This window comes from Balaenoptera acutorostrata, chromosome 1 (genome assembly GCF_949987535.1).
Source record: "Balaenoptera acutorostrata chromosome 1, mBalAcu1.1, whole genome shotgun sequence".
In the NCBI taxonomy this organism is placed as follows: domain Eukaryota; kingdom Metazoa; phylum Chordata; class Mammalia; order Artiodactyla; family Balaenopteridae; genus Balaenoptera; species Balaenoptera acutorostrata.
The window spans coordinates 33,025,560-33,049,402 of record NC_080064.1 but is presented as its reverse complement, the minus strand read 5'-3'; the positions used below and the strand labels follow the sequence as shown (position 1 = coordinate 33,049,402).

Genomic DNA, 23,843 nt, shown 5'->3' with positions numbered 1-23,843 from the left:
TATTAGACCATCTCTTTAGAGTCAAAACAGATGCTCAGTGATAATAGTTATTTTCTGGTACTTAAAGTACATAGAGTACAAGGTTATTCACATATATTATTTAATTTAATCTTAACAACCCTAAAAGGTAGGCATCTTTATCCCAGTGTTTTTCAACTAGGAGTGATCTTGCCCCCTCCTTCCAGCACCCCCCAACCCCAGGGACATCTGGCAATGTCTAGTGACATTTTTCATTGTCACAATTGTTGGGAAAGGAGGGATTGATACTGGCATCTAAAGGGAGAGGCCAGAGATGCTGCTAAACATCTTATGATGCACAAGATAGCCTCCCATGGTGAAAAATTGTCCAGTCCAAGATGTCAATAGTGCCAAGATGAGAAACCCTGATGGCACTGTCTTTCAGTTAAGAAATCAAAGATTTAGAGAGCTTAAGTTACTTGCCCAGAGTTACACAGATCCCAAATCATCTCTGAATGACACCAAAACCAATGGCACATTCCATCACACACACAACTACTGGAGACTGTTTCTGATGAAATATGTACTGTTTTCTTATCAGTGTTTCCCCTCCCCATTTAGTCTTGGTATACTTTAGATTTTGCTAATCAGCATTAGCTGACCTCATCCAGGAGAAGATTCAGAAAAAGCTTTCTCAGACTAAAAGGTCAGATTTAACAAACGTCTTATCTTGTGCTCTCACTGCATCCAGTATTTATAGCTTCACTGCAACAATTACCATATTGTACTGTGCTTGTATGACTTTCTCCCCTTTAGACTATAAACTCCTTAAGAGCAAGGTTTGCCTCTTTATTTTTGTATTCCTAGTGCCAAGGAAAGTATCTCAGCACAGAGTTTACATTTCATAAATATTTGTTAAACAAACAAAAGAAAACTGACCAAGTTACATAGTATACCCAAGAATGCACAGCTACTAAATGACAGAACCAGGATTCAAATTCAAGTCTCTCCACTGCCAAAGCCTATAGTTACTATATCTCAATTAAGCTAAAAATGAGATGTTTATCGCCTTTTTATCTTGCCTGTGGGAATTCTTCAATCATAAACATGTCAGGAATTATATATAAAGTCCCTGTTTTAAAGACAGCTTATAATCATAAGAATTTTCCTACCTTATACTTGTGTACATTCTGTGAAAGCTTGCAAGGTAGTTAGCATGTAACGATAGTGATAATCTCTCCCAAATACCACAGTTATAAAGGTGCCACTGTGTTTTTATTTGATAGTCTCCCTGAATCAACACTTACTACATAGAAATTAATGTTATTTTGAGTTGTCACAGGAACTGTTCATAAAAACTAAGCCAGGGTCTCTTAGGAAGAGAAGAACTCACTTTAACTTTAGCTTTTATTTCTTCACTGTCCCCTTCTCCATCATTGCGGGGTTCCATGCCAGACTCCTCCTGTTTGTCTTTGTTTAGTACAGAATACTCTTCTAGTAGAGTGTCAAACAAAACTATTCGCTTGTTCTTGAAGAAGCCATAAAAATAAGCATTGCTGTGGGAAGAGCGTTTAGATCCTAAGGAAAAGACAGTTCAAAATATGGAAAATAATTAAAAAGTATGGGGTTTTTTGGAGAGACGCCTAGAAACTGAATTACTGGAAAGGACGTCAACATTTTCAAATTGTTTAACACCTGAAGAATATTATATCAACATAAATCACCACCAGCAGTGGAAAGTGTCTGTTTCTTTGCAGTCTTGACAACAAATATTTATGCTCATTGCAGCTTTATAGCTATAAGTAAATAAATAAAGCCTAAATATCCAACAGTCATGGAATGATTAAATTATGGTAAAGCTATGAAATGGAATTTTAAGCAGCCAGAAAAAAAGTATACTTTTGAAATATTTTAACAAGATAGGAAAAAGCTCACCAACATAACTGAAAAGGATGTAAAATTTCATGTATATAAAATTCCATTATTATCATGAAAAAATGTACATGTAAATAGAAAAGCAGAAACACAAGCCTATTAAGAAATATATTAAAATACTGACGTGTTTATCACTGGCTTCTAGAAATATGGATTTTTGTTCCCTCCCTTATACTTTTCTCTGTTCCAAGGCTTTTAAAGTCAGTATACTTATTTAATCAGAAAAAATTTAAACTATCTTAAAAAGACTGAAAAAAAAAACCCCTAAATTTTTAACAGTGGCTAACAGTAGCTGAACTATGGTTGATTTTTATCTTCTTCTTTATATTTTTCTTTATTTTCTATACTTTATTTTCTTTATATTTTATGTTCTAGTATGTGCAGTGAATTTAGTGGTTAAGAATGACTTTAGGTTCAAATCTTGGCTCTGCCAGGTATTAGTTGTGTAAATGTAAGAAACTTTCTTAATTTCTTTAAGCTTTATTTTCCCATTTATGATATGAGGCCAGGACTTTTTGGTTTGGTTGCCTGGAAGTTAAGAGCCAAACATGTGGTCCAATTTTATCAATAATATAGGACCTTAGGATCTGGAAAGCTGGGTATCTGGATCTTATACTTCTATCTCATTTCTATCTTCTCTGATTCTAATTTTTAAATTAATTTAAAAATAGTTCTTAGAAGCTACCTGTAGTTATCTATGGAAGTAGGCAGATAAATAAAACAAAATGAATGTCTTAGTATCTCCCACTGGTCTAAGTATCTCAAAGTGTGGCCCAAAGAATGCCTACACCAAAATCACCTATGGGTACTTGTTAGACGTAAATACTAGAAACACCCAATATCTGGGAATGGAGCCGAGGAATCTTTTAACAAACTCTTCAGGGAATTCTTATACTCACTAAAGTTTTAAGAGTCCCTGCACTAGACCATAAGCTTTTTGTATCACTATGCCTTGCATGTAGTATTTATTCAATAATGCTTGTTTACTGAATGGATTTATCGTACCACTTGAGGTATGAAGTAATGTATTTGGGAACTCTGAAAACCTAAACGTTCTATGAAATTGTAAGGCATGGCCAGCTGTCTCTTCATCTTTCGTTTATGATGTCTTATCTTAATCAGCTTCTTGGCAGCATTTGATACCGTTGACCACTCCCTCCTTGAAACACTTTCTTCTCCTATCTCAAGAGAAACACCATCTTCTCCTGGTTTTCTTCCTACCTCAATGGTCTCTCCTCTTCAGCCACCTTTGCTGGCTCTTCCTCCTCTGCTGACTCTGACTTGAGCCCCCTTCTCTTCTCTAAGTGCCCTCATCCAAGGAGGTATCTACATGCCAGATACAGATACTTCCATATCACTATTTCTAGCCCTGACCTCTCCCTAGGACTCTGGATTTATATATCCAGCTGCTTATTTGACAGGCCTACATCTCCACATGGATGGCTAAAGTGCCTATCTGTTGTTTATATTCTCAAGTATAGTTTTTTCCCTGACCAGTATTAGAATTCCCTTGCAGAGTTTAGGGAATTTCGCATCATGAAAGTCTTGTGAGAGACTGCTTCTCATCTGAGAAATCTAAAAAGCTAGATATCTGCTTCCCCAAGCACTCCTGGCAGCTAGCCCAGTGCCCTCGCTCAGTCAATCAGATGCACCCACTGGGGACTCTGAAACAGTTAGCTAATTACATAAAGAAGCAGGGCAGTGAGGAATGAATTCTGCAGGTGCTAGTGGAAGGGATGTTAGGGATACACACTGCTGACTCCAACATCAGGAGCCACTAGCAGTGTCCTCCCCAGACTGGTTCTGCAGGATGATTCTGAGTTCCTAGTCTCCCGATGGAGAGCCCACTTCCCAAGTTTGGTAAACTTAACTTTCCTGGTGACTTTGTGAGTTATCAAATATTGTTTCAATAAGGAATTTCTCTGGTTAAATCAGCCATAGTTGGTTTCTATGGCTGGCATGCAACTAACTACTGCTTCTAGAACTCTAGTACAATGTTCAATAGGTACGTAACACACCCATCAGAACTTAAACCCTCACAGACTTGCTCTTCTCCCAGTTTTTTCCCATCTCAGTAACCTACCATTTATCCAACTGCTTAGTCCAAAAATCTAGGTCGTTATCTTTGATGTCTCTTTCTCTCTTATTCCTTTACATGTCATCTACTGGCAAATTCCATCAACTCTACCTCTAAAACACATCCCCAGTATATCCACTTCTCTCCATCAATTACTACTATTCTAGTCTAAGCCACATTATCTCCTCCTGAACAGCATTGGCCTCCTAACTGCTCTCCCTGCTTCTACTCTTGCCTCCCCTACCGTCTATTCTCTATAAAGCAACCTAAAATAGGTAAAAAGTACAAACTAGGCCATGTCACTTTCCTGCCTAAAACCTTCAATAGCTTTAACCCTAGACTTAAAATAAAATCCAAGCTCCTTACTCTGATTTACAAAGGCCTATGTGGTCTGACTCTCGCCTATGTCTCAGATTTCATATCATAACACTTTCCTGCCGTGCGGTAGCCACACTGGACTTTTTTCTGTTTCTTAAAGATACAAAGCTCTGGAGGGTCTCTCCATTGATCTTGGCATGGATGGCTCCTTCCTTCAGATCTCAGCTTAAATTCATTTGCTCAGAGATGTCTTGTCTGATGACCTAATCTAAAGTATCTACTCAGCCATTCTTTATCACTTCACATCAGTTTAATTCTCTGTGCAGTACTTGCTATCTGACATTTTCTGAGAGCAAGACTCTTGGTTTTTCACTCGGTTTTTCCTTTCAATTTACAAATCCATCATGTGTGTTGTTATTGTTATTAACAACATTCATTCACTCAAAATATTTTTGACAACATTATTAACAACAACAGAAGCATGCATTACAGATGAGTAACTTCTGTTTAGCAGAGGTAAGTTGCCCAAAGTCACAAGGGGAATCTGTGCTAGAACTAGCATTTAAACGCAAGCCTATTGGCTCCACAGCCTGACCTCTGAAATGCTACCCTCCACCTACTCAAATCTTGATTTTCCACAAAACCCAGCTCATGTTATAACCCTCCATAAAGCCTTCCCTGACTATTTCAGCTAAAATCATATAGCACTGATGGTATATATCACATATCTTCTCAACTACCTCTATTGTCATAGCATTAGCATTCATGTTATCTGATTATAAGTGATCGGCAACTTAGGTTGCCCCTTCAGTAAAAGTGCCTCAGAGATTGTTCTACTCTACTGATCATTGTGCTACTAGTTTAATATTATTAAAAGACTAGTAATCTCAGAGGCCAAAGCAGTAGTATGAATTGGCTTCTTTTTCTACCATTTCCCCATAGACATGTTCTAATTGTGCCTTTAGTTGGCCACCAAATGCCTGAGATTTCTATACTCTTCTCGTTGCTGTTAATTCATTCTTTCCAGTTGTGACCATCTCTGTCCTCCCGGACCCTGCAATTACTTCTCAGTTTCTACTCCTTCATCCACCATAGCTACTTCTCAATGGTGATTTTTACTTTAGAGGAGGAAAGGGCAAACTATGGCTTGCAGGTCAAATCAAACCTGCCGCTTATTTTTATAAATAAAGTTTTATTAGAAAACAGCCATGCTTGTTTCTTTATGTATTACTATGGCTGCTTTTGTACTATCATGGCAGAGTTGAATAGTTGCAACAGAGACCATGTGACCTGCAAAGCCTAAAATAATTACTGTCTAGCCCTTTACAGAAAGCATTTGCCAGACCATAGTTCAGAGGAAGCAAAACTGAAACCCAGAGATGCAAAGTGACTTGTCCAAGATCCCACAGCTGGTAAGTGGCAGAGGCAGAACTACACTCATTCATTTACATGGATTTTAATTTACAGATTCTGAAAGTCATGGTACCACACAGTTTTTCTTTGCATCTTTGTAGGTTTCCTTGAGAACTTAGTAGTCTTACACAAGCTAACAGATAGATAGCTTAATTTTCAAAAGCAATCATCAGAAAAGCAGAGTATAACTAATCTAAAGTACCAAGTGGTACCAATCTTGGGTAATCTGCAGGTGAAATCAGAGTCCTGCGGAACACTGGAAGTTTTCTTGGTGGAGACAAAGCCAATAACATTGGTTTTGTTTTTGAGCCCCCAAACCAAGTGCCAAATGGAATCTAACTAAGCAAGAGTCCAACTCAATTACATATAGGAGCCAGGCAGGTAATAGAAGTGAATAAATCAGTCTAATATCATGACATAGCAGGGAGTGATAAAAGCAGTGGTGCAGAATTAAAAACAATAAAGCCAACCAAACATAGCTGCAGGCAAGAGCAGAACTTGGCATCAGGCCACCAGTTTCTATCCCTGAACTATGTCATCAATTCTTATAAATCTTCAAAAGCCAAAATGTAAATCCTAATCTTTAAATAACAAAAACAAACAAACAAAAAAACCCCCAAACCAACTGATTTGTTCTTTTATTAAAGTTTTAAGAATAAACTAATCAAATAAAACAAATCACTCAAATAAAATCTTCTTACCCCAGGGAGCCTTACCTTCAACAACATACACCTTAGTCAAAGGGAAGTCAATACTCTTTGCCATGACTTCAATTTCTTGTTTAAGCTTTCCCTCAGGAAGAGGTGTGAATTTGTCAAATAAAGGGGCAATGTAATCAGCATAGATGGTGACAAGCACCTGAAACGCAAATATGAGAACAACCTATGAATATGTCCTTAAAGAGAAACTATTCACTATACAGATTCAATGTTAAAACTATGTGATCCCAGCCCTGAGACCAGGGACCGTATCTTATTTGCTCTGGTATTCCCGAAATAGTACCAGTACAGCATTCAATATCTGTTTGATAAATTAAATCAAAATGAATAGTCTCTATATGGTAATAACTGAAAAGCCAAATGGTCCATTCAAAACTATCTTGTGGATTTCTGACACTTCATAAGCCCATCATAACTTGGAATTCTGTCTTTCAAGGTAATCATAATAGACTTGAAGTGTTTGCTAAAAAAAGAACTACTAGAGCTTGACTGTGTGCTATTATTTGGTTTGCCTGCTAACATTACTGACCTGCAGTTCAGAACTATACACACTGGTTGAAACAGCACTTCCTTAAGCATTTTGGGAGCATTTCCTCTGCTCTCTCTCCTGTCACTTCAATTTGCCATACGACATATATTTGTAAGTCCAACTAGCACCCATTTTCCAGTCATGATCCCACCAGCAGGAGGTGAAGCAATGAGCATCATGGTAATTCAGACTAAAAGAAACATCATCAGTGCAGCTGAAGAGCTGATAGGACGTATTTTCTGGGGGTTGTTAACAGACCATTTTGATCGTGTTGTAGTGTTTGTGCTGTGAAGCAGTTTGGAATATGGGAAAGAGAAGAGGAAAAGAAGACGTGAAGAAGGGACAATGGGGAAGCGGAGAGAGGAAAAAGGAGGGAGAAGGAAGAGAGGGAAGAAGGGGGGGCTGTGGGGGGAAAAGGGAAGAGGCAGGGGGAGGGGGAGGAGGAGGGGGCAAGGGACAGAGAAGAAGGGGTAGAGGGCAAAGGGGAGAGGAGGAAGGGGGAGGAAGGGAAAGGTAGGGGAAGGAGGGCAGGAGAGAGCAGATACGTTTATGCTTTCTTTTTCTTATCCCGCTTACATCTATTCTCTCTCCAAAATATCCATGGTTTTTAGACACTGGAGCTCAGTCAAGAGTCATCAAATTGTCAAACTTAGTCATCATTCTGGTGGCAACTCACAAATGCACAGCCCCAAACTGCCTGACAACTGGATCATTAAAGGTAACTAACATCTAGCTTCTAGAATCTATAAGAGCCAGTATAAGGAGAAGAAAATCTATGGTCAGAGTCAACTCTCCCATTTCTATAGCTAAAAGCAGAAAACAGAAGGGGAATTTATATGAGCACCTATTTATATTTCTTCTGCTTCTTAAGAACCATTTAGATGCTAATGAAGATTAAATGATAGTTATCTCACCAAGGAACATTTTGTAAAAGAAAATCAAAACAAAGATTTCACTTACCAGAGACACAACTAGTGTGAACAGCCAGGCATAAATAAAAAAATAGTCTCCCCCAATTTTAATAATGTAAAGTAGAAGTGAAGACACAGGTAATAAAATGCACTGAGTCACAATAAATTTCTTGATTGCATCTTTTATGAAGAACCCCAAAGTCTGAAAAAATAAAAGGTCATCATGAGAAACTAAGAAACTGCTTTTAAAATAACAAATAAGTGAATAGAAAGGATACATTATTAAAGCAATTTTAAAAATTAAAAGGCAGTGAGACTATATGACAACAGGTAGCCTAAGATAATAAGTCAGTGTCTTGCATTTTATAGTTTAAAATAAACTCATTTAAATGTTATTAGCTGAAAAACACTAGACATTAGTACATTAGACATTAGACATTAGAGGAGTTTATGGCAAGACTTTAAACTATGATCTTTACCATATCTGCAGTTCCTTTTTCCTCGATTAATTCATGCTCTAAAATAGCAAATTATGTTTTAATTATTCCCAGTAGAGGACAAAAGCACAAAAGAGAACATTTGCATTCTCTATTTTACCTGCTGATTGAAACCATGTTTTTCTTCTATCACAAAAGTATTATAAAGACTCCACGGCAAACCAGTCAATGCACTGAAAAGTGTAGCCAACAGCAGAAACACCAAGGACTGAGTGATCTAAACACAAGAAAAAAAGAGGCAGTTTTTTAAATATTAATTCGTTCTTCAAATGAATTATTAGGGAACAAATCAACGAGTATTTGCTGAGTACTTACTATAACTCAAGCAATGTGCTTGATTCTATGGGTCATACAAGGCCTGAAACATCACCACTACCCTCAGAGTTTATTTGCAAGATAGGGAGGCAATAAAACACTTCCTCTTTTATTACACGGGCACCATATGAAAGTTAACTGAAGTCATAGAGAGAGACAAAATGGTTAAAAGAACTTAAATTGAGCCACATATGCTGGTGAATTCAAGAAAGGCTTACAACGCTGATGAGAAATGGAATGCTACTCTGAAGAAAGAGATAAATTAGTGGGACAGAAGAGGCAAGGAGGAATTCCACACAATTTGCAAAAGCAAGGAGAAAGAAAAGAGCACCTTAAAAGTGAAAGATGACAAGATGATGGGCCTAGTTGGGACCAGGCAGAGAAACATAATGGAGCATCAGGAAAGCTGGGCCAGGGCAGGTGGGGCAGAGTGTGCTAAAGTTTTACCAGAGCCAAAATTCAAGAGAGAAAATAACCCTCTAGAACTCCTTTAATTGCCTTAACAACAGGTCCTTAGGAGATCAAAAGCCAAGAACTGCCTCATTTTTCTTTACAAATATCTTTTCCTATGACAGTGGAGGATGAGGGCTAATTGGTATGAAGGAACTTGTGGGGAGGGGAAGGCAATGAAGCAAATAAAACCCTCGCTCTCCCTCCCACCACGCCATCACTCTCCCTCTTACTCCCTAGAGTAAAACTGAATTCTTTTAAGTGTGAGTACACCAGCAAAGCATATTTGACTTGGTAGTAAAGACGCAGCCACTACGTTTCTAAACATAGGAAGAGGGAGAAGGGAAGAGGAAGAAAGGAGATTTGTCTGGCTACAACATGCAGGGTGGTTTATGCCAGCATTTGTCCCCAAATGGGAAATGAGAAATTTTTTAAAAGTAGATTCCAGGGGCTTCCCTGGTGGCGCAGTGGTTGAGAATCTGCCTGCTAATGCAGGGGACATGGGTTCGAGCCCTGGTCTGGGAGGATCCCACATGCCGCGGAGCAACTAGGCCCGTGAGCCACAATTACTGAGCCTGCGCGTCTGGAGCCTGTGCTCCGCAACAGGAGAGGCTGCGATAGTGAGAGGCCCGCGCACCGCGATGAAGAGTGGCTCCCGCTTGCCACAACTAGAGAAAGCCCTAGCAACAGAAACGAAGACCCAACACAGCCAAATAAATAAATAAATAATAAAAAAAATAAAAAAGTAACATAGGCAAGGAGAGAGCCTGTGAGAAGGGCTAAAAGCCTCCTTAAAAAAAAAAAAAAAGTAGATTCCAGGATCTTCCTCAAAACTACTGAATCGGAATCCCATCTTCAAAAAATATAACCATATTGTATAGATTGTTTGAATACCTGCTTTACTCATTTAACATATCACGAACATCTTTCTATATCAATAAATATAGATCTACTTCTTCATTGCTAATGGCTCCATTACATATATTTCCATTATAGCATTCATTCCAATGCTACAATGAACCCCTTTCATTAATTCCCCATAAATTCGTAAAAGTGAAATGTCTGGTGTCAAACTTTTAAAAGATTTTTGATACACACTGCCAAGGTGTCCTCTAGAAAAACTATACCAGTTTTCAGTCTGACAGCAGCATGAGACTAGTTCCCTATCCCTCAACAATTCTGTCTTATGATTCTTTTAACTGTTTTTTCCCCAATATGATATGATAGGTCAAAACAAAGAAAGAAGCACAACTCCTAGATTCTTCATTGTTGTATTAAAACATTTCTTTGATTGTCAGTATGGATTTATATTTTTCATGTATTTTATAATCATACGAATTTCTGCCTTCGCCCATTTTTCTGTTGAGGTACTCAATTTTTTCTAAAGTGTTCTTTCGGGACTTCCCTGGTGGCATAATGGTTAAGAATCCGCGTGCCAATGCAGGGCACATGGGGTCGAGCCCTGGTCCGGGAAGATCCCACAGGCCACGGAGCAACTAAGCCCGTGCGCCACAACTACTGAGCCTGCGCTCTAAAGCCCACGAGCCACAACTACTGAAGCCTGCGTGCCTAGAGCCTGTGCTCCACAGCAAAAGAAGCCGCCACAATGAGAAGCCCATGCACTGCAATGAAGAGTAGCCCCCGCTCACCACAACTAGAGAAAGCCCGTGCACAGCAACGAAGACCCAATGCAGCCTAATTAATTAATTAATTAATTTAAAACTCTAGATCATATTAAAATTTATAGTTTCTTCAGACTCACAGACTTAGAGAACGAACTTATGGTTACCAGGGGGAATGAAGGGGGGAAGGGATAGTCAGGGAGTTTGGGATTGACATGTACACACTGCTATATTTTAAATGGATAACCAGGACCTACTGTACAGCACAGGGAACTCTGCTCAATGTTATGTGACAGCCTGGATGGGAGCGGAATTTAGGGGAGAATGGATACATGCATATGTATGGCTGAGTCCCTTTTCTGTGCACCTGAAACTATCCCAACATTGTTAATCGGCTATAGTCCAATGTCAAATAAAAAGTTTAAAAAAAATTTATAGTTTTTTTTTTTGTTTAAGTATTGTCAATGTATCTTTGTTTATATTTAAATACTCAATTCATCTAAGTCTTTCTTTTTCTTGGAGGATATAAAATTGGAATTTATTTTTTTCTCAGTTGTCCTAAGAAAATGTATAACCTATATATTCCTCACCAATCTGAAATGCCACCTTTATCATATACCAAGATTACATATACTTAGTTAGGCCTGTTTCTGGTACCAATACACTATTTAAGATTTGTGATACATTTTAATATCTAAAAGTTACCACTCATTATTTTACTTATTCAGAATCTTTCTGGCTATTCCTCTGTCTTTAGTCATTCAGATTAACTATAAAATGTTTTATCATGTGCCCTTCACAAGCTGCTCTGGGATTATAACTGGGCTCTATTCTTTTTTTTTTTTTTTTGGCTGCATCGGGTCTTAGTTGTGGCACGCAGGCTCTTCGTTGCAGCATGCAGGCTTCTTTCTAGTTGCGGTGTGCAGGCTTCTCTGTAGTTGTGGCGTGTGGATTTTCTCTCTCTAGTTGTGGCACAGGCTCCAGAGCACGTGGGCTCTGTAGTTTACGGCACACAGGCTCTCTAGATGAGGTGCAGGGGCTCAGTAGTTGTGGCGCCGGGCTTAGTTGCCCTGCAGGATGTGGGATCTTAGTTCCCCGACCAGGGATCGAACCTGCGTCGCCTGCATTGGAAGGTGGATTCTTTACCACTGGACCACCAGGGAAGTCCCTCTACTCTTTTTTTAAAGTTCATAAATCTCTTCCTTAATAATTCACTGAAGAATTGTGATAAGGCACTGATTATCAAGTTTAGCATTCTGCACAGAATCTACCATTTTCTCCTTTTGAAAATCTAGGTTTTGCTCACCTATAGTCTTCTGAAACATTCTCCATTCTCCCTAGTTTATCAACATATGCCATAAATTCAATTTCCTTCTGCACACTAATATATAAATCATCTACGTCTGGAGCCTTGAATTAATTTAAGACAACTTGATTCCTTCTTAATCTCACTTATCTTATGCATAAATACCATTTTTAAATGAATAATTCTATCAATAAACCATTTTTCTTCTTAAAGAAGATGAACAGTAAGTCTAATTCCCCAATCAGTAGGCTTATTCCCTCCTTAAAACACTAAGATTCCAAAAGCGTTGTAAATTATTTTGCCTTAAACAGTAAAACAGCCTCTTAAATGGTCCCTCTGCCTAATATCAATCCCTCCCCTTTCGATCCATCCTACACACACACCAGATGAATCTAAAACTCCACTTCTCTACTTTAAAAGCTCGTAATGGCTCTATAACAGGGGCCCCCAACCCCCGGGCCACAGACCGGTACTGGTCTGTGGTCTGTTAGGAACCAGGCCGCAGAGCGAGAGGTGAGCAGTGGGGGAGTGAGCGAAGCTTCATCTGTATTTACAGCTGCTCCCCATTGCTTGCATTACCACCTGAGCTCCGCCTCCTGTTCAGATCAGCTGCAGCACTAGATTCTCATAGGAGTGGGAACCTTACTGTGAACTGTGCATGTGAGGGCTCTAGGTTGTGCACTCCTTATGAGAATCTAATGCCTGATAATCTGAGGTGGAGCTGAGGCAGTGACGCTAGCGGTGGGGAACGACTGCAAATATAGATTATCATTAGCAGAGAGGTTTGACTGCACAGAGACCATAATAAATCAATTGCTTGCAGACTCATATCAAAACCCTATCTGTGAGTGGCAAGCGACAATTAAGCTGCATCTGGTGGCAGGCGTTATAGTGGCAAGTGAGTTGATGTACTTCAATTGTACAGCTGCATCTGGTGGCAGGCTTTAAGTCAGAATCCAACACATTTTAGTCTGTGCGTGGCCCGCCCATTATTTTATCTACTTCCATCCACGCCTCTGTCCCACACTGCGCACTTGTCTCAGCCACAGTTTTGGTAAGCCCACAAGCTAACCCTAGCCGGGATGAGTAAAAAAACAAACATCACTGGAGAGCTTCTTTGAAAAGGGAGAAAGACCCAGTGATGAGACAGCAGAAGACTCTAAGACTGCCAACAAAAAGAAAGTTACATTTAAAAGAAAATACTAAGAGTTCTACTTAAATTACGGGTTCATTGCAACAGGTGATTCACATTCTCCAAGCCTGCTTTGTATAATATGTGGCCACCGGCTATCCAACGAAGCCATGAAACCTTCAAAACTGCTTCGCCACATGGAGACCAAGCACCTGCATTGACGGCAAGCCTTTGGAGTTTTTCAAAGGAAAAAAAAACACGAACACAAAGAACAGAAGCAATTATTGAAGGCCACCACGTCATCAAATGTGTCTGCACTGAGAGCATCATTCTTAGTGGCTAACCGCATGGCTAAAGCTAAGAAGTCCTTTACTACCGGTGAAGAGTTGATCCTGCCTGCTGCTGAGGACATTTGTCATGAACTTTTAGGAGAGGCTGCAGTTCAAACGGTGGCACATGTTCCTCCTTCGGCTAGCACCATAACTAGACGAATTGATGAAATAGCAGAGGATATTGAGGCACAACTGTTAGAGAGGATTAATGAGTCACCATGGTATGCAATCCAGGTTGATGAGTCTACCGATGTTGACAAGGCAGCAATGTTTGCCTTGCGATATATTTCTGTGCGATATATTTTTCAGGAGGATGTGCATGAGGATATGTTATGTGCACTTTTGTTGCCAACCAGCACCACAGCTGTGGAACTATTCAAGTCTTCGAATGATTACATATCAGGAAAACTGAATTGGTCATTTTGTGTCGGTATATGCATGGACAGAGCAGCTGCCACGGCTGGATGGCTTTCTGGTTTCACTACTCGGGTCAAAGAGGTCGCTTCTGAATGTGAATCTACGCACTGTGTCATCCATAGAGAACTGCTGGCTAGCCGAAAAATGTCACCTGAACTTAACAACGTTTTGCAGGATGTGATTAAAATTATCAACCACATTAAAGTACATGCCCTTAACTCACATCTGTTCGTGCAGCTCTGAGGAGATGGATGCAGAGCACACACATCTTCTATTTTTTTTTTTTTAATATTTTTTTTCTTTATTTATTTGGCTGAGTCAGGTCTTAGTCGCAGCGTGCGGGCTTCTCTCTAGTTGTGGCACACGGGATCCACAGCGCAAGGGCTCAGTTGCCCCGCGGCATGTGGGATCTTAGTTCCCCGACCGGGGAGCAAACCCACGTCCCCTGCATTGGAAGGTGGATTCTTAACCACTAGCCTACCAGGGAAGTCCCGCGCTTTCCCTCATACACAGAAGTGAGATGGCTTTCTAAAGGTAGATCACTGGCCAGAGTTTTTGAGTTAACAAGAGCCGCTCCAGAGATTTCTTTTAGAAAAACAGTCACCACTGGCCGCACATTTCAGTGACACACAATGGGTCACAAAACTTGCTTACTTGTGTGACATATTCAACCTGCTCAGCAAACTCAATCTGTCACTTCAGGGGAGAACGACAACTGTGTTCAAGTCGGCAGATAAAGTAGCTACATTCAGAGCCAAACTGGAATTATGGGGTCGACAAGTGAACACTGGGATTTTTGACGTGTTTCAAACATTAGCAGAGATTTTGAAAGAGACTGAGCAAGGGGCTTCTTTCTCCCAGCTGGTGCATGATCACATATCTCAGCTTTCAAAAGAGTCTGAGCATTACTTCCCAACCACAAAAGACCCCTGAACTGGGAAGGAATGGATCTGCGACCCATTTGTGAATAAGCCAGGTGAACTAACTTTGTCTGTGCTAGAAGAGGATTAACTGCTTGAGATCGTAAATGACGGTGGCCTTAAAAGTATGTTTAGGGCTTCCCTGGTGGCGCAGTGGTTGAGAGTCTGCCTGCCGATGCGGGGGACGCGGGTTCGGGCCCTGGTCCGGGAGGATCCCGCATGCCGCGGAGCGGCTGGGCCCGTGGGCCACAGCTGCTGAGCCTGCGCGTCTGGAGCCTGTGCTCTGCAACAAGAGAGGCCGCGGTGGTGAGAGGCCCGCGCACCGCGATGAGGAGTGGCCCCCGCTTGCCGCAACTGGGGAAGGCCCTCGCACAGAAACGAAGACCCAACACAGCCGTAAATAAATAATTAAAAAAAAAAAAAAAAAAAAGTATGTTTAAGACAACTTCAAATCTCCATACGTTCTGGATGAAAGTCAAGGTGGAATATCCTGAGATTGCCACAAAAGCACTGAAAAGCCTGCTTCCATTTCCAACATCCTGTCTTTGTGAAGCAGGGTTTTCTGCGGTGACAGCAACCAAAACGAGATTACGGAGTAGATGGACATAAGCAACACACTTCAGGTGCCACTGTCTCCCGTCACCCCCAGATGGGACCATCTAGTTGCAGGAAAACATGCTCAGGGCTCCCACTGTTTCTGCATTATGGTGACTTGTATAATTATTTCATTATATTTTACAATGTAATAACAATAGAAATAAAGTGCACAATAAACGTAATGCACCTCAGGGGTTAAGAATCCGCCTGCCAATGCAGGGGACACGGGTTCGAGCCCTGGTCCAGGAAGATCCCACATGCCAAGGAGCAACTAAGCCCGTGCGCCATAACTACTGAGCCCGCGCTCTAGAGCCCGCAAGCCACAACTACTGAGCCCACGTGCCTAGAGCCTGTGCTCCGCAACAAGAGAAGCCACCGCAATGAGAAGCCTGCGCACTGAAACGAAGAGTAGCCCCTGCTCGCCGGAACTAGAGGAAGCCCACGCGCAGCAACTAAGACCCAACATAGTCTAAATAAATGAATAAATAAACTTATTTTTTTAAAAAAATGTAATGCTCCTGAATCATCCTGAAACCATTCCCCACTGTCCCCCCACCCCATCCATGGAAAAACTGTCTTCCACGAAACCAGTCCCTGGTGCCAAAAAGGTTGGGGACCGCTGCTCTATAAGACTGCAAACTCATTATGCTTTTAAAGATTTTCATAATCCAACCCCAAAATGCTACTTTTCACTACTCTTCTCTAAGATCCTTCTACTCCTAACAGACAACTGTGAGCTGGAGTTTAGACAGGTGACTGCGTTAAGGAAGATATTCTAGCTGAAAAAAGGAGTTGTGACAGTCACACTGGGGAAGTTGGAGAACACACAAACTTCCAGGAGTTTTTCTCAGAAGATCTCTAATTCTAATCAGGAAGGAGAAAATATCCTAGGAATAAGATCTACTGGGTAGTGAGGGGAAGGGGTTTTGACGCATAGCTTCTCAAAGGCAACAAGATCTGGGCTCTAGCCCTATCAGTGAACACTTGAAGACTCCAGGACACAGAACGTTATAAAGTGCTGCGTCATGAGGGCAAAGTGATCCAGACCAAAACATCCTGATGGCACAGTTCACCTCTTGTCTGAGATGAACCTACTCATTCCATCTTATATGCATAATGTGGCAACAGAACTCTGGAGCATCCTGAGTCATTAAGTCGATTACCTGCTGAAAAAGGCTGGGCCAAATATCTCTGTCAAAAAATAAGGACACTGATTATGAGACCACTTGTTGGTAGTTTGGAAAGCAGAAAGTCCTGCCAAAAGACACACTGCCTATACCTAAGGGTAAGCTGAGGTCCACTTAGTTTTCTTCTTCTTCTTTTTTTAGTGAAGAAATTGGTTTTAATTATATGAGAAGTAGATGCTCATTGCTGAATTTTCTTAAGAGATAAGCAAAAATAAGGAAATAAAAATTGCCAAAATTCTCTCCCGAGAAAACCACTTTTGGAATTTTGGTATATACTATTTCAGACTTCTTATAGATGTGGAATATGTGCACAACGACATGTGTACAAGGATGGGCACGAGTGTAGGCAATTAAGAAAAATTGAACCATACTTCCCTGGTGGTGCAGTGGTTAAGAGTCCGCCTGTCAATGCAGGGGACACGGGTTCGATCCCTGGTCCAGGAAGGTCCCACATGCTGCGGAGCAACTAGGCCTGTGTGCTACAACTACTGAGCCCGTGTGCCACAACTACTGAAGCCCAAGCACCTAGAGCCTGTGCTCCACAACAAGAGAAGCCACTGCAATGACAAGCCCATGCACTGCAACAAAGAGTAGCCCCCGCTCGCCACAACTAGAGAAAGCCCATGCACAGCAACGAAGACCCAACACAGGAAGGAAGGGAGCTGGGGGAGGCGGGGGGAGAAAGGAAGGAAGGAAGGAAGGCAGAGAGGGAGGGAGGGAGGGAGGGAGGAAGATTGAACCAATCTAAATGTTCATCACCAGGACACTAGTTATATTAAAAATCTGTATGGATATTCACACACTTTTACTTACTTATGTTGCTTCATAAGTGACTTTTCCATTCAACAAGTTCCATTCAATAAGTTGTATGAAATAACAGCACAATAACATTTTTTCCCTGACTGGCAAAAGTTAAAAATCATGTATACAATAAGTACCGGTGAGGATCCAGGGCAAGGGTATTTTAGTGCTTCATACATTATGAAAAAACAAAAACCAAAAAAGCTGTTTCAGGTGGGAATTTGGTCAGCTGTTTCCTCTGTACCATGTACATCAGATTTGAATTTCTTTTTCTTTTTTTTGGCCGTGCCGCACAGCATGCAGGATCTTAGTACATCAGCTAGGGATTGAACCCATGCCCCTTGAGTGGAAGCGTGGAGTCTTAACCACTGGACTGCCAGGGAAGTTCCTAGATTTGAATTTCAATTCCAGTGTTATCATCTTCCATTTCTTTGCTACACTTTCATCTTTGTTGGCCAATTCCCTCTTTCAGTGATCCATCTTTGTAAAATGTCATGTGGATTTATAGCTGGGAGACCAGGAGGCAAGACGACTGCACGCTCTGATTCACTGAATAGCAGATGTGCAGTGACCAGTCACCAGCAGAATTTGAAAAGAGTGACATGATTGGTCACTGCATGAGCATTTGTTATTTGCACAGTGATTTGTGGACTGAAGAGCTAGCAGGGAACTTGTACTTTATGCAGTTATGCATGTAACATACTGTGGCAACTGAAATTTGAACCTGCTGAGGGACTGGTGTTATTAACTAAACCATGGTAGGTGAAATGTGTGTATATCAGAACTGCAGAGTGAGGACTGCCAGTACCATGCAGCCATTAAAGAAAACAAAGATCTATATAAACAGACAGGAAGAGATCTCTAAAGCATTGTTAAATACAAAAATAATGTCTCAGAACATTATATAAAATGTCCCATTAACGTAAGGAATATTTTTATATGTATGTATATAAATTGGGTTTATTCGTTCAACAAATACTTATGGAGTACCTACACCGTGACTGGCATTGTTCTAGGCACAAGTCACAGCAGTGAAGAAAATATGTAAGGTCTCTGTCCCCTTGGAGCTTAAAAGTCTTGTCAGGGTGACAGATAAAAAGTAAACGAATAAACAATAAGATAAATGCAAATAGTGGTAAGTGCCTCTATAAAGAAAATAAAATAAGGTGATATGCTTCACTAAAGAGTGACAGGGGGGAATTCCCCAGCAGTCCAGTGGTTAGGACTCCATGCTATCACTGCCAAGGGCCTGGGTTCAATCCCTGGTTGAGGAACTAAGATCCCACAAGCCAGGTGGCTCGGCCAGGGGAAAAAAAAAAAAAAAAGAGTGACAGAGGGATGCGATTTTAGATGAGAGTGGTCAGAGAAGGCCTCTCTGAGAAAGTGACATTGAAGATGGGAACTAAAATAGGAGCCAGTCATGTTTATACAAAACCACCTTAAATTGTTTATGAAACAATACAGAGGACATGCAATTAAACTATAACAGCGCATATAGCAGGTCAGGACAGAGTCTATGAAGATACAGAGATATCACAGGAAGAAGAGGTCTTAAAGAGTTTGGCTCCTTTAGAAAACGGTACACAGAAAAGGGATACAGGATGAGCTGAATTAAAGCCCAAGGTACCTACACGTATAGATAAGACCCATCATTTCAAATAAACAATCAGGAAGGAGAGAACAGACTTGGCAATTTCCAAGAAAAAGTCAAAAGCAGTGTCCCAGCATCCATTATAGGCAGAAAGTCTCAGGTCGAAGGCTTTGATTCCAATAACTGGTATTCCTGGAAGAGTGGGCAGTCAACTCAAGCAGCTCAGTGGAGATTCTAAGAGGTATACTCTCTGTCTCTGTTGAAAGTATCTGCTAAGCATGTGTGGCACAGGGTATCTGCTTAGCGTGAGTTCAACATAGTTCATGCTTCCCCTTTCATAGAGTTGTTCCCAAGAAGCAGCTGCCTACCAGAGACTACATTACCCAGCTCCCTTGCATCTGAGACTAAATGACTGGCTCACCAATGAAATGTGAATGCAAAGGACAGGTATCACTTCGGAGCCAAGGGAGTTAAGAAGAGGATGTACTTTCAACACCCTCTCGTTCCATCTGCCTGTTGGATGCAGAGAACTTAGGGGCACTTAGGGAATGGCAGAGCCATATAACAAGAGACTGGGTCTCTGACTTACCACATAAAAGGATGTCACCTGCTGACACCCAAAATACTCACACTGGGCTATTATGTGATTAAGAAATAAACTATTGTAATAAGCCATTGAAATTCTGGGGTTTGCTACAGTAACTTGCATTATGCTAACACAGGTCAACAAGGACTGCAGAGACAGAGAAGCCTAATAATGGTAGGAGCCAAAAAATTAACTTTAGTAGAAAGCTGGCCAAGGAAAAAGAAAGACTGACAAATATATGCTAATGAATGACATACCTCATATTCTGGTCCAAAGCCAGCATGGCCACAGAACCGCCCAGAGAGTCTCCAGAGATAAGGGATTCCTCCAAAGAGAAGAATAAGCTATAAAACAAAGCACATGTTGGTCACATTGAAGCAGTACTAGAAACTATCATATGAAAGTATGTTAAAAAAAAAGAGAGATCTTATTTAGGATAAAATACGCATTTAGACAGATACAAACCAATTGAGATACTAAGTTTAGACTGTTAAAAGGTTTTTGCCTGTACACTTTATATGGATGAACTGTATGATTTGCTAATTTACCTCAATAAAGCTGTTTAGAGAAAAAAAAAACCAACAAACTTTGGCCAAAAGACCACATGGGCTTCCCTGGTGGCGCAGTGGTTGAGAATCTGCCTGCTAATGCAGGGGACACGGGTTCGAGCCCTGGTCTGGGAAGATCCCACATGCCGCGGAGCAACTGGGCCCGTGAGCCACAGCTACTGAGCCTGCGCGTCTGGAGCCTGTGCTCCGCAACAAGAGAGGCCGCGATGGTGAGAGGCCCGCGCACCACGATGAAGAGTGGCCCCCGCTTGCCACAACTGGAGAAAGCCCTCGCCCAGAAACGAAGACCCAACACAGCCAAAATTAAATAAATAAATAAATAAATAAATAAATAAAATTAAAAAAAAAAAAAAGTGTTTTAAAAGACCACAAAAGACCTTAAGAATCAGGAACTAAGCTTAGAAAGGCTAAGCAACGTGTCAAAAATCCCACAGCTAACAAGTGAAAGAAATGGAATTTGAGCCAGGCTTTACGGCTCCATAGCTGGCTTTTCCTTGAAAGGAAATAGCCTCTTGGTCAGGACAAAGTATTAGTATCGGTATAAGTAGAGAGTCATGTCCACCTACCATGTTGGGGGACAGAATGGGCTATCAGAGCCTTCTCTGGGTCAGGAAAAAGTGAATCCTGAGGTAGGAGTCAGGGTATCATAGGAGTAAGGCCCTTTCTCAGCACCACCCTTTGTCTTGGGCAGATAAAGCGAACACAGATATTCACCAAACCAACAAGACATATGAATGAGGGAGCAGCTCTTAAAATGTGAAAAGAATACATGCTTACAAAACATGACTTCTCACAACAGATACCAAGTTCGTGGAATCATTTTGCCCAGAGGAGTCAACGTACTGTTTCTTCACCTGTGGAGCCCCGAGAACACAATGATCACACTCCCTGGTTAGAAGCACAATATTCCCATCCGTTCAGACATGGTTCCTTGTGGCGTTGAGGGTTTTGGGCACTATCATATATTTCTTAGGTGTCCTTCCAATCTACTTTCCATTTTTATATATGTACCCATAAATAATAAAGCGGTTTACATATGCTTTTTAAGAATATATAAATATATAAATATAAATATAAATATACATATACATATATATATATATATATATATATATATATATATAACACACATAGGGACTTCCCTGGTGGTGCAGTGGTTAAGAATCTGCCTGCCAATGCAGGGGACGAGGGTTCGGGCCCTGGTCCGGGAAGATCCCACATGCTGTGGAGCAACTAAGCCCATGCGCCACAACTACTGAGCCTGCGCTCTCAGCCCACGAGCCACAACTACTGAGCCTGCGTGCCACAACTACTGAAGCCTGAGCACCTAGAGCCCGTGCTCCGTAACAAGAGAAGCCACTGCAATGAGAAGCCTGCGCACCACAATGAAGAGTAGCCCCTGCTCGTTGCAACCAGAGAAAGCCCGCGCGCAGCAACGAAGACCCAACGCAGCCAAAAATAAATAAATAAATTTATTAAAAAAAAATTTTTTTTAATGAATATATATATATATACACATATAAATGACATCATATTGTATTTATCATTCTACAACTTACTTTTTACACTCTACATCTTTTTAGACCAATATATGGTGAGTTTTAACTTTATTTGGCATTATCAGCTTGTTCTTTAAAGTGTTTACATCAATTTACACTCCCATTAGCCATACTTGAGCATTCCTATTTCCCCACAATCGCACTCATACTTGATGCTATCCATCTCTTAGACTTTTACCAGTATGCAGGGGATTGATACAATACCATGGGTCTCAAATACGGTCTCTGGACAGCAGCAGCAGCATCGCTGGGAATATGTTAGAAATGCAAAGTCTCAGCCTCCACCCCAGAACTACTGAATCAGAAACTGAAAGTGGGGCCCAAGAGTCAGTCTCCAGTTAAATGTGATGTACACCAAAGTTTGAAAATCACTGTTTTAATAGACTGCCTTTTTAAAGGCCCCTTAACTCTACATCCGGCTATTTCCACTTTACTTTAACTAACTCAATCTTGGATATAAACTGTTTTCCCGTAAGACATGCTTCGGCACCACTGTATGTGGTATATGCTCCACTTGTTGAACTAATTGACTTGGGATGACATTTCCTTCATCCTATTCTCAATACTAATAAATAATGCAGAATTAAGGATTTATAATGCTTTGGGGGAAGGGCTGGAACATCTACTATTAAAAGTCCAGCTTTTTTTTTTTTTTTTAATTTATTTTTGGCTGCGTTTGGTCTTCTTTGCTGCCCGTGGGCTTTCTCTAGTTGCAGCGAGTGGGGACTACTCTTCGTTGTGGTGCGCGGGCTTCTCATTGCGGTGGCTTCTCTTGTTGCGGAGCACGGGCTCTAGGCACTCGGGCTTCAGTAGTTGTGGCTCGCGGGCTCTAGAGTGCAGGCTCAGTAGTTGTGAGTCTTAGCTGCTCTGTGGCATGTGGGATCTTCCCGGACCAGGGCTTGAACCCGTGTGCCCTGCATTGGCAGGTGGATTCTTAACCACTGCGCCACCAGGGAAGTCCCAAAAGTCCAGCTTTTAAGTAAGTATCAAGGGTACCTTTAATATGAACTTTGAATGCATTTATGAATGCATTTGGAAACTGCTATTGCAAACTTGCTTAGCATGCTTTGGGGAATGAAAAACAAAATACGGTGAGCAGTAAAGTTTCTCTGTATTGATAGGATGTCCTGTAAAAAGAACTAATGATACCTACAAAAACAAGTCCTGTGCTTCCACATATATTATTTCACTAAAGTCTTGAGAAGCAGGCAGGGCAGGGAGCATAGTCATCTCGATTTTACAGATAAGGCAACTGAAACTCAGAAACGTTAAAGTAACTTGCCCAGAGAAACCCAGTGACTAAGTAATTGCTATGTGTTGAGTACTATACTAATTGCTTCATTTCATTATCTTACTCAGTCCCTGCCACAAAAGATATGAAATATGGTTTAATATCTATCTTCTTCTCATCTTAAAGAGGAGAAAAAATGAGACTCAAAGAGGCTAAACTGCTGACTCCGAAACAAGCAGAAATTGGAGAAGTTACAATTTGAACTTTTCTACTCTGCCCTACTCTACTCCCCAGCCATTCCATTTCTTGAGAGGGCTCTTTATTGACACCTATGAGATATCAGGAAAGTTTGTCTCAGAAAGGGGGGACATTTTATCTCTGCGTGCTCTGTCACATTTGTGTGAACAGTGGCATCTGTAATTGGTCACAAGGGCCTCTTATGTTCCCTCAGGTAGAAAGAACCATGGCAAAAAAAAGTCTAAATTAATCTTTACACTTGTTCTTTGTGACCAAAGCTTACAAACCAATTAATTTTTTTTTTTTTTTTTTTTTTTTTTATAAATTTATTTATTTATTATTTATTTTTGGCTGTGTTGGGTCTTCGTTTCTGTGCGAGGGCTTTCTCTAGTTGCGGCAAGTGGGGGCCACTCTTCATCGCGGGGCGCGGGCCTCTCACCATCGCGGCCTCTCTTGTTGCGGAGCACAGGCTCCAGACGCGCAGGCTCAGTAGTTGTGGCTCACGGGCCCAGTTGCTCCGCGGCATGTGGGATCTTCCCAGACCAGGGCTCGAACCCGTGTCCCCTGCATTGGCAGGCAGATTCTCAACCACTGCACCACAAGGGAAGCCCAAACCAATTAATTTTAATCAACA

General features: G+C 41.1%; 1 protein-coding gene across 1 annotated transcript in view; it reads right to left on the bottom strand.

The window, feature by feature from the left end:
• ZMPSTE24 (zinc metallopeptidase STE24) overlaps nt 1–23,843 on the bottom strand; it is a 50,905-nt gene that overhangs the window by 20,114 nt on the left and 6,948 nt on the right. Inside the window, exons 3-7 of the mRNA XM_057528293.1 lie at nt 19,871–19,957; nt 8,458–8,574; nt 7,910–8,062; nt 6,418–6,559; nt 1,352–1,536 (exon numbers count right to left, since the gene is read on the bottom strand). Coding sequence (XP_057384276.1) covers nt 1,352–1,536; nt 6,418–6,559; nt 7,910–8,062; nt 8,458–8,574; nt 19,871–19,957 — 684 coding nt within the window. The remainder of the gene's footprint in view (nt 1–1,351; nt 1,537–6,417; nt 6,560–7,909; nt 8,063–8,457; nt 8,575–19,870; nt 19,958–23,843) is intronic.